Below are 15319 nucleotides of genomic sequence, written 5' to 3'. Positions count from 1 at the left end.
GTAGCGGTTATTTTAATGTAGAGTTATGCAACGTTCGGGTCCAATCAGGTTAAAAAAAATTGCACACGGGTCAAGTTGGACATGGGTCTAATTTTTTCGGGTTTGTCTCGGGTCGGGTCTTTCTTTAAAAAAATAATAAAATACGCACGTCATGTTAGGGGTAAAAAGTGATTCGGGTCACTTCTGGTCGGGTACATTTCTTTAGGCCCGGGAAGACCTGTACTTTACACCTGACTTACACCTTACACCTGACTTACACCTTACACCTGACTTACACCTTACACCTGACCTACACCTTACACCTGACTTACATCTGACTTACACCTTACACCTGACTTACACCTGACTTACACCTTACACTTGACCAACAAGACAACTCTTCTGTAACACTGACACATTAAGTGCCAAATAAACTCAGTGTGTAAGAAAAGGTCAAAGGTCAACATGAGAAATTTTTTAAATGAATATGCAGTTATTATATTATAAAGTGTAACACAACAGAGTCAACAGTCAACATTAAAAACAGCAAATATCAACCAGGTAGAAGAGGATTAAGAAGAGGGAAGAAGGGAAAAACACTTTCCTGAAGAAAGAATATTTGGTATCAGATTAAAACTCCACCTTAATGTGATCTGTCATTGTGATCTGGTCTTTTACTTAGATTTCTGATTTGATTAATTAGCATTGGGTGGTGTTGAGGGCAGGTGTAAATGGGTAGGAGCAGGTTGGAAGAGTCATCTGATTGGAAGAAAGGGCAGGGTTGGGATTTGTAGGCATTCCAGAAGAAAAAAATCCACTCTGAACATCGCCGCCTTTCTTGAGTTTAAGAGACAGGTGTGACAGGTGTGCTGAGGCGGGAATGAATAGACAAGGGAAGAGGCGAGTGACGTCCACAACCAAGTGGAAGCACCAAGTGACATCCACAGCCAAGCAGAGGCCCGAGTGATGTCCACAGCCGAGCAGAGGAACAGAGAGACAACCTCGGCAAGCCGCAGCCAGACAAGAAGTGAGGCGGCGTCCTCCACGGGAAAACAGGAAGTGAAGCGACATCCTCCAACAGAACAGATGTGTGATGTCCACCGAAAAAAAAAATAAAAAACATAAATAAATAAAATAACCCAAAACTTCAGTGAACAAACCAAAAAAGTAAAGGGCAGAAAGAATAATCCAAAGAAATGCTCCCATAATTATCCAATGCCAGGCTAGACGCCATCCTGCTAGACACTATCCTGCGGAATCCTTCTGTCAGAGAACAGGGTTTTTTTTGTGTAAGACAGATTCAAAAAACAAGACACAAAAGACGAAGACATTACAGAGATAAAACAAAGATTCTGCACTGCCAACGGCAACACAGCACAAGTGAATAAGAAAGACAGTTATGCCCCTTTTCCACCGAGGCAGTTCGAGTGCTGGTTCGGAGCCAGAGCCTAATTTAGAACCAGTTCTTTCTGTTTCGACCGCCAAAGCACCGGCTCCGAAGCAGGAAAAGTGGTTCTTAAGTAGCACCAAAACGTTGCTGGTCTAGACTTAAGAACCGCTTGGGGCGGGAGCTGGGGGCGGGGCTACTGTTAGCGCATTTGATAATGTACCTTAAGTATACTAATGTTTAATACACTTTTACTTTACCGCGATATGATACATTATCAGCACACATGATAGTAGGTAGCTACATGCTAAGGCTATATTTTTTTCTGTGTTAATGATAAAATAACGTTATGTACTTTTTCGATTACAACCTCCGTTTATACAGATTACACGGAGCCGCACGTACACGTTTTATTCGCCGCGTTTGGATGCCAATGTAGGTTTCACAAAGCCATGAGCATTAACAGTAAAGCAACATCCGCCATCGTTGTTGTGTTTGTGTTTGCCGCTGCTGCGCTAACGTTGCTGGGATACGTGACACGTATACAGTGACGTCACACTCGGCGCTGTGATGGCTCACTAGCCGGTGGAAAGGCAAACCGGATCTTAGAAGGTTCACCAGTGGAACCGACTCTGAACCAGCACCCGGCTCTTTCCGGTGGAAAAGAGGCATTAGACACATAAGGGACAGGTGTGCTGAGGTGGGAGGAATAAAAAAGAGTGGGGCAGACACATGAACACAAAACATAATCAAAAGGAACATGGCAAAAGTCCAGGCTACATCCTGACATCCCCCAAATCACACCAGTTCATACTGTAACTGATCGTTGAGACGTGTCTGAGACTGAACAAGGTTTCTTAAACTGTTGTAGTTCATTTGTTAAATGCAAACCTACATAAGTTCATGACTTTGTTAAGAACCTATGGGTTCAGATGACCAGGTCATGTTTTATGCTATTATTAGTGTTTACTTCAAAGAAAACAAAATGCCATTAAAAGTATCAGAGGTGTGTTTTTAAATGCTTTCACTGGGATGGAACCATTAAGAGATAGTTTTTGTATATTTAGCTACAAAAATATGAAAGTAAATAAATATTTAAGGTCATTGAAGGTACAAAACTGGAGCTTAAGCTGAAAGTGACATACGTCTAAGTATGGTGACCCATACTCAGAATTCGTTCATTGAATTTGACCCATCCAAAGTGCACACACACAGCAGTGAACACACACCCGGAGCAGTGGGCAGCCATTTATGCTGCGGTGCCCGGGGAGCAGTTGGGGGGTTCAGTGCCTTGCTCAAGGGCACCTCAGTCGTGGCCGGCCCGAGACTCGTAACCCACAACCTTAGGATTACGAGTCAGACTCTCTAACCATTACGACTTGCCCCTGGAAGCTCTTAATTAAAGCTGTGTTCTTTAGTTTGACTAAAAGTAGAAGATAAACATATTTAGAAAATACATTTTTTGCTCTTCATTAAACTTCTTCTATCAGAGAGATTTCAGCACACAGGACTGATAAAGCTCCAGTGTATCATATCTGTAAAGTCATGTGACTCGTCACACCATCAGAATAGACAAGAATTCACTGTGAGCTTCACACCTCATTACAGCTAATGGACCAATCAAATCAGTCCACAGCTTCAAATCATCCAATCAGGTGTGAGTCTGGACCTGGTTTTGTACTGAACACACAAGTTCATTAGATCACTTGGTGTGAACAGGAACGATGATCAGACTCTTTGTCGCTCTTTGTGCTCTTTTTTCTCTCTTCACAGCTGGTGAGTAACTTTCTGAAACTTTAATGTAAAACTATAATATTTTATATTTAACTCATTTACTGACATTAAATATTAAACATTTTTACAGTGAAAACTTCTGACATCAAGGAGATTGACGTGATTACAGTAAAGCGTGGAGAAAATGTAACTATGAAGTGTAGCATTAGCAGTGACACAAAGAAAGAGAAGGCATTTTGGTACAGACAGATTTCAGGAAAATTACCTCAGTTTATTGCAAAACCATACACGAACAATTTGGGCTACAAATTTATTGATGGATTTAATGATACTCGTTTCAGTTTTAGTGTAAATGACAATAAATTTGATCTCAATATTAAACAAACAAGAGAAGATGATAAAGGAGAATATTTCTGTGGAGAAAATGAAGGAACTGTAGTGAAGTTCACATCTGGAACACGTCTGCAATTTGAAGGTAAACAGTTTTACTCTGATAACCTGCTAATTCCAGATCAACACTTTAACCAGAATTATGTCTACATATGTATTAAATGTTGAATATTTCACTTTATTTATATTTAGTATAATTTCTGTTTATTTGCTGCTTTTCTGATTTATCTGTAAAGATAAAGAGACGACACACAGTAATACAACTAAAATTACACAAAGCAGCAATGAAACAGGTAATAATTTGGTTTCCTTTCACTGTCTATAACAGAATGTTCCATAGTGACAACCTCTCACTGTTTATAAATCATACAATATTTATACAAGTTGTAGATTTATACATTGTGTGTATTTTCCACATTCCAGGCAAATACAACTGGATTAATCCCTTAATAGCCTCCAATATATTCTCTGTTATCGTAATCACACTTCTGCTTGGAGTTTTATATAAAAATCACAGAAAAGGTTTGTTTATTTTTATTTGTTGTTATTTATAGAGTTATTGTATAAAGTTGTTGTATGATGTGAATTTCATCTTTACTTGTGTGTCTTATTGTTCAGATGCTTCATCAAGCAACCATCAAATTCCCACCAATCAGGTAATCCAGTCTTCTATTAACTGGGATTCTGTTCTGTTAAATAAATCCACATCTGAATGCACAGAGAATTTTAATAGACATCTATTCACCTAAATATCAGTGTAGTCATTATTTTAGTCTTTTAATCTGCTCTGATTAATAAACGGCTCTTGTTCTTCATCAGACTGCTGCTGCTGATGATGTCTTGAACTATGCAGCTGTGAGTTTTGCTAAAAAACCTTCATCCTCCAGAACATCCAGAGCCAAAAATACCCATGAAGACGTTTACGCTCATGTTAAAATAAAATAGAGAAATAATATTTTTTAATTTAGTGTTTTTTTTTTCCTACTGAAGCGTTCTTCAGTTTTTCTCAGCATTTCTTTTTGAAATAGTGCAGATGATTTCTAAAATGTAGAAAAACTAATATTACTGTTTGATTTTGAAGGTTAAATTGTCAAGAAAATGTTCTTGGTGCACATTTTGTTTAAACTTTTGTTTCTGTTTTAACTAAAACATGAACTTTTCCAGAATTATTAAGAGCCTGTAAGTGAAAGAGGGCTGAATATAAAGATTCCAACATTACTGATGAGATGTGGCTGTTTAACCTGAAATTAAATTTCAGACACTGAACATTAAATCAGATTAAAAATGTATGTTGAGACCGATGATGTGCCAAGAAGTTCTTTATTTTAAATGTTTTCAGACTATTTACTTTAACAAATTTCACAAATACCACAGTGTATTTTTTGTGTTCCTATTTAAGCTAATTTTAGCAACATGTTCATTCCCACAGATGTCTCTAAATGACTTCACTGGTTGTATTAAAATTTCTGTTTAGTAGAGAATTAATAAACAGATCTTACAGTTCAGTCCACAGTTGCCTTGTGACATCATTTACAGCCCCAAAAAACACAGAATAAGCTCTGGGGTCTCATTTATAAAGCGTGCGTATGCACAAAACGGGGCTGGAAACGTGCGTACGCCAGTTTTCGCGCAAAGGTTGTGATCTATAAAAAACAAACTTGACGGGAAAATATGCGCACCTTTAAGCAAACTTGAGACGTGCGTACGCACATTCTGGAGACAAAGGGAATTGGCGACACAGATGGTGATTCCGTGAACTGAAGTTAGATTGTAGAAAATTCATGTGAGACGAACGATTATAAGAATTAAATTATAATTATAGAATTAAATGACATTCAATTTTCACTCCATTTCATACGTTATATCCACATTATCATGAGGATTAAATCCAACAGTGTTATTTGTGCAGATGATTCTAGTAAAATTCAAACGTAATTCAAAATGTATTAAAAATAAAAAATAATAATAATCAGCGCTACTCCATCCAGGGTGTATCCTGCCTTGATGCCCAAAGACGCCTGAGGATAGGCACAGGCTCCCCATGACCTGAGTAGTTTGGATAAGCGGTAGAAGATGAATGTGGTAAGATGGTCGGTGCAGTGGCAAACTGGCAGCAAAAGAAATGGCAAAACTCTCGAAAAATTCAGTGAAGTGTCTTTTTATTTATGTGAGCCACCATTCTCAGACAGGTATGAAAGAAGCCAAAGCAAAATTTCCATTGAAAAATCAAAATTTACCAAAAAATAAACAAATAAAAAAAAACTATTCAAAGTACAACTCAACACTTAACAAAACACAAAAGGGAATAACTAAATTGTTGGCTACTGTTCCAACCAACACCCCTCTCCCTCTGCAGCATTTCCTTTGTCTTTTAATCATCCTGGTCCCCTCCCTTCAGATTCAAACGGGCCAATCATAACACTCCATCTGTTAGCAACACTATGTTTCTAGATCTTAACACTTTACAAGTCACACCCAAAATGAAGTCTACCTGTAATCAAAGGCATTATCATTTAACAAAATCACTGAAATCTCTACATAAATACATTTATAATCTTTGCATGCTTGATCAGATGACTCCTCCCCTTCAGGATGCTATAACACTGGCTTCCTGTTCGCGGGTCACTCCCTTTTAGGCCTTTCCTGAATCGGCAAGACAAATATTCACATTAATACAACCATTTATTGATTTTACCTTACTTTGGATGTTACTAGCAGTCAACATGGAATGTGCACCTTTCATGTGACTGCTTCAATAGTAAAACAAACAAAATAAAGAACTTGCCAAATTCTATTGGGTCTTTATTTAACTTACACTGTGTGTGCCACATCACAATGAATAAATGAATGAATAATCAGCGCTGCCTTACAGTCACATTGTCCACAACGGGAGCGCAGGAGGAGATGGCGCGACTTCATGTGATACAGAATAGCATGAAATACCCTTTTATTAGAGAACTGCAGAACACAGTGTAAAAACTACATACATATATCATAAAATGTCTGCAAATACAGTCATGAAGCACAATCGCTGCTCATCATTGGTCCTAACTATTACGGTGTGCATTACAAAACCTTCCTGAAGAAGAGTGTTCACTATAACATTTTCGTCTTAAATTTTCTCCCACAAATTAATTCTGTGATTTTGTCAAGGTGTTAACGATCAGTCTAATTGCTAGAAACATATAAATCCTCCGGTGACCAGGGTATGTAATGCTACATGATGGCACTGCTGGCACTGTTGGAGGATTACGCAATGGGAGAATAAGGAGAGAACGAGTTTTCAGGGACCATGATGATTTCCTGTCCCATGATGATGACTGGCTAATAAGCCGATTTAGATTCCCTAGAGCTGTGCTCTTAGATCTATGTGTTGAATTGGGTCCAGTATTAGAGAGGGCAACATGCCGGAACCATGCCATCCCAGTCCAAATACAAGTCCTCACCACTCTGGGGTTCTTGGCAACCGGCTGTTTCCAGCGGGAATTGGCAGCCAGGTAAATTATATATATATATACATATAAACCTATAAGTAATCCTTTGTGTCTAAAACCTTTCCGTATATGAAATAATTCTATTGGAATCTATCATCACACCCTATAGGTCTGGTATATTACAGCCGTCCCTGAGTGCCATAATATCTGTCGTTTTGAATGGTATACTTAATATGGGTAGTTGGTACATCAGTTGGTACAGCAGTGATTTGCATTGACTATTTATGGTTAAAAATGGGCGTGTATCTGCGGGTGATCTGTTATTTATGAAGGGAAAATCGCTTACAGGTGTGCGTACGCACAGTTTTATAAATTGCAATTTTTTTTGCCGTACGCCATTTTTGGCTTTTGGGCATACGTAAACTTTTAGTAGGGATCCTAAGCACAGATTTATAAATGAGACCCCTGGTCTCTATTTTAAGCACTAAACAATTTTAGCAGTTTTGTTGTTTCTATTAACTTTCCCATGTAGCGTCTAGTGTGAGATGATCTCAAACTAAACACCAGCATGAGGACAGTGTGCTTTTTTTTACCACGTCAAGGTGTTAAAGTTCAGCAACAGTTTGTGTGCAAGTTTTGAATAAATATGAATGCAACCTTTATATTTTGTAGAAACGGTTATCATTTTGTTGTCCCCATTGTCACAGCAGAAAAATAGAAACCTCAGGTAATAGTGGAGCATGTGAAAAGGATTTAGCAACCAAACCATGAGATGCTCACTTGCCATGTGACGCACAAACTGAGCTGTGATCTTGGGGATCTGAAGGGAGATACATAGTTTGAAGGAGATGAAGTTACCTGCTGAACCGGAGTTGAGGAGAGCTGAAATAGAAATAGAGTGATGGAGAAAAGATATAACACTTGAGTTTGTATTACTGTACTGTCGGAGAGTTTTGTTGCCACAACAAATCTGCCCATTGGAGGGCCTTTCCTTGGAGGGAAAGACCAAGGGCAGACCATCCCTACAGACCAAGGTAAGCAAAATAGAGTGCGGTTTATTGAAGTCCATGAACATATACAGTATATCAGGGAAGAAAGTAGAAAGCACCAAAACATTGCAGCACACAAACACACATGCAGGGGATATAGTAACTGAATCCTTAACTTGAGGGAGTATATATATATATATATATATATATATATATATATATATATATATATATATATATATATATATATATATATAGGAGCAAATCCTTTCCAAATGTGAGCACGAAGGAAGGGTAGCCGACAGCTGTGAGACAAACGGGAGTCTGGAGCTTGAATGACTGCAGAGAAAATCACATTAGTACATAAGAGACCAGACAATGAGCGAGTGACTGAGAGTGGCTTATATAGGGGGGTGTCGATTGGTGAATGCGGAATAGGTGGTGCTGATTAGTACTCAGGTGGATGTGAATGCTGGTGAGTGAGGGAAGGACCTGGTTACTCTGTGACATGTGGCTGTTTAACCTGAAATTATATTTCAGACACTGAACATTGAATCAGATTAAAAATGTTTGTTTAAGTCCTTTATTTTAAATGATTTTTAGAGTATTTTAAAATTATTAACAAATTACACAAATACCACAGTGTGACCATTTTTTGTGTTTCTATTTAAAAACATTAACACAAAATATGTTCATTGTGTAGGGCACAAAACAACAGCACTGAGTCAGGAAGTCAGAAAGTGAAACGGGAAGCACCTGCCCTCAGGACAATCCAATGCTGGTCGGACCAATCAGACGCTATACTACAGAACTCTTTTGATCACGTGGACTGGGACATGTTCCGGGCAGCGTCTGATGATGACGACATAGAGGCTTCCCCAACTAAAAACCGTGGATTAATAGCGATGTTCAAGCGGCCTTGTCAGCGCGGACGTCCATCCATCCATCCATTTTCTACCGCTTATCCGGGGCCGGGTCGCGGGGGCAGCAGTCTAAGCAGGGATGCCCAGACTTCCCTCTCCCCAGACACTTCCTCCAGCTCTTCCGGGGGAATACCGAGGCGTTCCCAGGCCAGCCGAGAGACATAGTCCCTCCAGCGTGTCCTAGGTCTTCCCCGGGGCCTCCTCCCGGTTGGACATGCCCAGAACACCTCCCCAGGGAGGCGTCCAGGAGGCATCCGAAACAGATGCCCGAGCCACCTCAGCTGACCCCTCTCAATGTGGAGGAGCAGCGGCTCTACTCTGAGCTCCTCCCAAGTGACTGAGCTCCTCACCCTATCTCTAAGGGTGCGCCCAGCCACTCTGCGGAGGAAACTCATTTCGGCCGCCTGTATCCGGGATCTTGTCCTTTCGGTCATGACCCAAAGCTCATAGCCATAGGTGAGGGTAGGAACGTAGATCGACTGGTAAATAGAGAGCTTCGCCTTGCGGCTCAGCTCTTTCTTCACCACAACAGATCGGTATATCGACCGCATCACTGCGGAAGATACACCGATCCGCCTGTCGATCTCCCGCTCCATCCTTCCCTCACTCGTGAACAGGACCCCAAGATATCTAAACTCCTCCACTTGGGGCAGGAACTCTCCACCAACCTGAAGAGGGCAAGCCACCCTTTTCCGGCTGAGAACCATGGCCTCGGACTTGGAGGTGCTGATTCTCATCCCCGCCGCTTCACACTCGGCTGCAAACCGTCCCAGTGCATGCTGAAGGTCCTGATTTGAAGAAGCCAACAGGACAACATCATCTGCAAAAAGCAGAGACGAAATCCTGTGGTCTCCAAACCTGACTCCCTCCGGGCCCCAACTGCGCCTAGAAATCCTGTCCATATAAATAATGAACAGGACTGTTGACAAAGGGCAGCCCTGCCGGAGACATGCACCGGGAACAAGTCTGACTTACACCCGGCAATGCGAACCAAACTCCTGCTCCGGTCATATAGGGACCGGACAGCCCTTAACAGAGGGCCCCGGACCCCATACTCCCAGAGCACCCCCCACAGGCCATCACGAGGGACACAGTCAAATGCCTTCTCCAGATCCACAAAACACATGTGGACTGGTTGGGCAAACTCCCATGAACCCTCCAACAACCTGGTGAGGGTATGGAGATGGTCCAGTGTTCCACGACCAGGACGAAACCCGCATTGTTCCTCCTGAATCCAAGGTTCGACTATCGGCCGAATTCTCCTCTCCAGTACCCTGGCATAGACTTTTCCGGGGAGGCTGAGGAGTGTGATCCCCCTATAGTTGGAACACTCCCTCCGGTCCCCCTTCTTAAACAGAGGGACCACCACCCCAGTCTGCCAGTCCAGAGGCACTGTCCCCAACCGCCACGCGATGTTGCAGAGGCGTGTCAGCCAAGACAGCCCCACAACATCCAGAGACTTAAGGTACTCAGGGCGGATCTCATCCACCCCCGGTGCCTTGCCACTGAGGAGCTTCTCAACTTCCTCAGTGACCTCAGCTTGGGGGATCGACGAGTCCACTACCGAGCCCTCCGCCTCTGCTTCCTCAATGGAAGACATGTTGGTGGGGTTGAGGAGATCCTCGAAGTACTCCTTCCACCGTCTCAGGATGTCACCAGTCGAAGTCAGCAGATTCCCACTCCCACTGTAAACAGTGTGAGCAGGGCACTGCTTCCCCCTCCTGAGACGCCGGACGGTTTGCCAGAATTTCTTCGAGGCCAACCGATAGTCCTTCTCCATGGCCTCACCGAACTCCTCCCAGACCCGAGTTTTTGCCTCTGCAACCACCCGGGCTGAAGCTCGCTTGGCCCTCTGGTAACTATCAGCTGCCTCCGGAGTCCCCCGAGCCAACCAGGCTCGATAGGACTCCTTCTTCAGCTTGACGGCATCCCTTACTTCCGGGGTCCACCACCGGGTTCGAGGATTGCCGCCACGACAGGCACCGGAGACAGGCACCGGAGACCTAACCACAAAGTTGATCATCGACTTCCGACCTAGGGTGTCCTGGTGCCATGTGTACTGATGGACACCCTTATGCTTGAACATGGTGTTTGTTATGGACAAACTGTGACTAGCACAGAAGTCCAATAACAGAACACCACTCGGGTTCAGTTCGGGGGGGGGGCGTTCCTCCCAATCACGCCCCTCCAGGTGTCACTGTCGCTGCCCACGTGAGCGTTGAAGTCCCCCAGTAGAACGACGGAGTCCCCAGTCGGGGCACTTTCTAGCACCCCTCCCAGAGACGCCAAGAAGGTCGGGTACTCTACACTGCCATTTGGCCCATAAGCACAAATAACAGTGAGAGACCTCTCCCCGACCCGAAGGCGCAGGGAAACGACCCTCTCGTTCACCGGGGTGAACTCCAAAACATGGCTGCTGAGCTGGGGGGCTATGAGCAAGCCCACACCAGCCCGCCACAGCTCGGACGTCTGCTTTTAAATCCGGGAATCCTGATGATCGCAAACAAGCCAGCTACGATCTCAGGAAAACCATCAATTCTACAAAAAGGCAATATAAAAAAACAAAGTTGAAGAACAATTCAACACCAATGATGCAAGAAGCTTGTGGCAGGGCATCAACAACATCACGGACTTTAAAGGGAACAAACCAGCGACTGTGGACATTGCCGCCTCTCTACCGGATGAGCTAAATAACTTTTACGCTCGTTTTGAGGCTCACAACCCCACCCACACAGAGCTGCTGCAGAAGATGTGAGTGCACTCTCCGTCTCTGTCACGGATGTAACCCGATCCTTTCGACGAGTAAACATCCGCAAGGCTGCGGGTCCTGATGGCATCCCAGGCCGTGTGCTCCGAACATGCGCATCCCAACTAGCCGGTGTGTTCACAGACATTTTCAACCTCTCCATTTGTCTGTCTGTGGTTCCATCATCCTTCAAAAAATCCACCATTGTGCCCATACCAAAGATAAATAAAATGCCTAAATGACTGGAGACCAGTTGCTCTCACACCCATCTTCAGCAAGTGCTTTGAGAGACTCATCAGAGAAACAATTTGCATATTGTAGCAACCCTTCCACAGACGATGCTATCGCTTTCACCCTTCATACTGCTCTCTCCCACCTGGAAAATAAGAACACCTATGTGAGAATGCTGTTTGTGGACTACAGCTCAGCATTTAACACTATAGTGCCTCCCACATTTATGCGAAGCTCCAGACTCTGGGACTAAACAGATCTCTGTGCCGCTGGATTCTGGATTTCCTGACAGGCAGGAGTCAGGTGGTAAGAATGGTCAGCAATACTTCATCCCCGCTGATCCTCAACACCGGTGCTCCTCAGGGCTGTGTCCTCAGCGCACTCCTGTACTCCCTGTACACACACGACTGTGCAGCCACACATAGCTCCAAAGTCATCTTCAAATTCGCTGATGACACAACGGTGACAGGCCGATCACTGACAAGGATGAGACGGCCTACAGAGAAGAGGTGAGCACCCTGACTACATGGTGTCAGGAGAACCACCTCTCACTCAACATTGACAAGACCAAGGAGCTGGTGGTGGATTTCAGAAGACAGAGGATTGAATACAAACCCATCACCATCAACAAGACACCTGTGGAGCGTGTGAGCAGCTTTAAGTTTCTCGGTGTCAACATCAGCGAGGATCTCACCTGGGCCATACAGAAGAAAGCACATCAACGCCTCTTCTTCCTGAGAGGGCTGAGGAACTTTGGAATGAGCCCCAGCATCTTCAGAACATGCTACACCTGCACTATAGAGAGCATCCTGATGGGCTGCATCACTGCCTGGTTTGGAAACAGCACCGCTGGCAACCGTAAAGCTCTGAAAAGGGTCTTGCGAACTGCCAGCCACATTGTTGGAGGTGAGCTTCCCTCCCTCCAGGATATCTACACAAGGCGATGTATAAGAAAGGCCAGAAGGATCATCAGTGACACCAGCCACCCGTTCCACAGACTGCTCTCTCTGCTCCCCTCAGGAAGACGTCTCCGCAGCATCCGATCCCGCACCAGTCGACTATGGGATAGCTTTTTCCATCAGGCTATCAGACAGTCACAACTAATTCACCCTACAGCATACTTTACAATATGGTATGCCACACACTGCACCTTAACTTCGGACTATCCACTGGACTATACACTAACACTGCACTAGACACATTGGACTTTACATAAACACTGGATTCAATGCCATAATCCATCTGCTACCACTAGATACCATCCGATGCACACTTCTGTACCTGTACAATCTGTTTTGCACCTTATAGTATTTTATATATAATATATTTACATATATTTACACATATACATATATAAATGCATACTGAATATAATGTGTAGTGCTACTGAAAGGAGGCCCAATAGCACACTGTGTGTACTGACACGTATGAGCATATTGCACATGTTCATTTGCTGATTCCATTATCTGTTTGTTAATTGTACATATTGTACACACATTGTGCCGGCTATATACAGTATATGAGCATACTGCACATTTCACCTGTTGAATTCATTATGTTTGTTAATTGTACATATTGTACACACACATTGCACTATAAAAAAAACTATATGTATGAGCAAATTGCACATTTTCACTTGTCAACTCTTTGCCTATATATTTATCGGTATATCTGTACAACTGTTCTGCAATTTCTGGAGTTTGGTCCTAAGAATTTCACTCACCAAGGCACATGTGCTGTGGTGATGTGACAATAAAAGTGACTTTACTTGACAGATGAAAACAATGCCGGTAGCGCAATTTATTCAGTGTAGGGGCAATGGGGGGTGGGGGAGTGAGTGAATGGTGATCTGACTGCCTCAGGCTGTTGTCGTTCATGCCGGCATGAAGAACCACAGCTCCGGTCTGATTGCTCAGGATCCCAGGTACCTGTGCAGCGACATCAAGAACACGAGCACTAGGTAAATAGCTAATGTGTACCTTACCTTTAGCTGCAGTAGCACGGATGTGGCACACGATGGAGTCTCCAATGATCACAACGTTGCATTTTGTCTTCTATTTAATCCAGTCCTTTATTAACTGGGATTCTGTTCTGTTAAATAAATCCACATCTGAATGCACAGAGAATTTTAATAGACATCTATTCACCTAAATATCAGTGTAGTCATTATTTTAGTCTTTTAATCTGCTCTGATTAACAAACAGCTCTTGTTCTTCATCAGACTGCTGATGATGATGTCTTGAACTATGCAGCTGTGAGTTTTGCTAAAAAACCTTCATCCTCCAGAACATCCAGAGCCAAAAGACATGAAGACGTTTACGCTCAAGTTAAAATAAAATAGAAATAATTTTTTTTTACTGAAGTCTTCTTCAGTTTTTCTTAGCATTTTTTTCTTGAAATAGTTCAGATGATTTCTAAAATTAAAAAAAAACCCAACTATTATTATTGTTTTTGATATTGAAGGTTTTTAATTGAGCTTTTGTTTTTGTGAACTACAGTTTTTGTCCATTTTTAAGTTATTTCAGATTAATAAAACATTAACTTTTCCAGAAATATTAAGAGCCTGTAAGTGAAAGAGAGCTGAATATAAAGATTCCAACATTACTGATGAGATGTGGCTGTTTAACCTGAAATTAAATTTCAGACACTGAACATTAAATCAGATTAAAAATATATGTTGAGACCGATGATGTGCCAAGAAGTGCTTTATTTTAAATGTTTTCAGACTATTTACATTAACAAATTTCACAAATACCACAGTGTATTTTTTGTGTTCATATTTAAGCTAATTTTAGCAACATGTTCATTCCCACAGATGTCTCTAAATGACTTCACTGGTTGTATTAAAATTTCTGTTTAGTAGAGAATTAATAAACAAATCTTACAGTTCAGTCCACAGTTGTCTTGTGACATCATTTATAGCCCCAAAAAACACAGAATAATCTCTGGTCTCTATTTTAAGCACTAAACACATTTTAGCAGCTTTGTTGTTTCTATTAACTTTCCCATGTATCGTCTAGTGTGAGATGATCTCAAACTAAACACCAGCATGAGGATAGTGTGTGGTTTTATTTTAAGCCAAAGGTATTAAAGTTCAGCAACAGTTTGTGTGCAAGTTTTGAATAAATACGAATGCAACCTTTATATTTTGTAGAACCGGTTAACATTTTGTTGTCCCCAGTGTCACAGCACAAAAATAGAAACCTCAGGTAATAGTGGAGCATGTGAAAAGGATTTAACAACCAAACCATGAGATGCTAGCTTACCCACTCACACCATACTTTCACAACTTACTGTTGACATCTTTCCCTAGAAACCATGCACACAGAGCAAAGGTGAAAGTGTAGACTTGTCTAGAATGTCTATGAATGGTGTAGTTTAAGATTCCACTTCACTGGAAGTAAGACTTTAAGGACAAACACTGTTCTAGCATGACAATGTCCCTGTGCACAAAGTGAGCTCTATGAAGACACGGTGTGATAAGGTTGAGTGAAAGAACTTGAGTG

General features: G+C 42.3%; 1 protein-coding gene across 3 annotated transcripts; it reads left to right on the top strand.

Annotated features, from left to right (window-relative positions):
* The first annotated feature begins 2832 nt into the window (after positions 1-2832).
* Positions 2833-14704, top strand: LOC125138961. Of its 3 annotated transcripts, none has more exons than XM_047801452.1 (6): positions 2833-3142; positions 3231-3575; positions 3727-3783; positions 3914-4012; positions 4109-4146; positions 14035-14704. In XM_047801452.1, exons 1-6 carry the CDS (start codon positions 3091-3093, stop codon positions 14152-14154), a joined length of 711 nt encoding a protein of 236 aa, XP_047657408.1. In that variant the 5' UTR covers positions 2833-3090; the 3' UTR covers positions 14155-14704. The 3 variants fall into 3 exon arrangements, with proteins under 3 accessions (XP_047657408.1, XP_047657409.1, XP_047657407.1); XM_047801453.1 differs by lacking the exon at positions 14035-14704 and adding an exon at positions 13912-14010 and having other exon boundaries at positions 4109-4186; XM_047801451.1 differs by lacking the exon at positions 14035-14704 and adding an exon at positions 4310-4998 and having other exon boundaries at positions 2836-3142.
* The last annotated feature ends 615 nt before the right edge of the window (positions 14705-15319 follow it).

The sequence above is a fragment of the Tachysurus fulvidraco genome, chromosome 16, assembly GCF_022655615.1.
Source record: "Tachysurus fulvidraco isolate hzauxx_2018 chromosome 16, HZAU_PFXX_2.0, whole genome shotgun sequence".
Taxonomy (NCBI): Eukaryota; Metazoa; Chordata; class Actinopteri; order Siluriformes; family Bagridae; genus Tachysurus; species Tachysurus fulvidraco.
Note: the sequence above shows the minus strand (reverse complement) of the source record. Positions and strands in the feature narration are given on the sequence as shown.

Excerpts from the sequence above, each read along its gene's own strand:
- LOC125138961 (XM_047801451.1), top strand. The coding sequence starts at position 3,091 with ATGATCAGACTCTTTGTCGCTCTTTGTGCTCTTTTTTCTCTCTTCACA. Across the intron at positions 3,143-3,230 it reads TTTTTCTCTCTTCACAGCTG|TGAAAACTTCTGACATCAAG; the intron begins GTGAGTAACTTT and ends ACATTTTTACAG. Across the intron at positions 3,576-3,726 it reads AACACGTCTGCAATTTGAAG|ATAAAGAGACGACACACAGT; the intron begins GTAAACAGTTTT and ends TTATCTGTAAAG.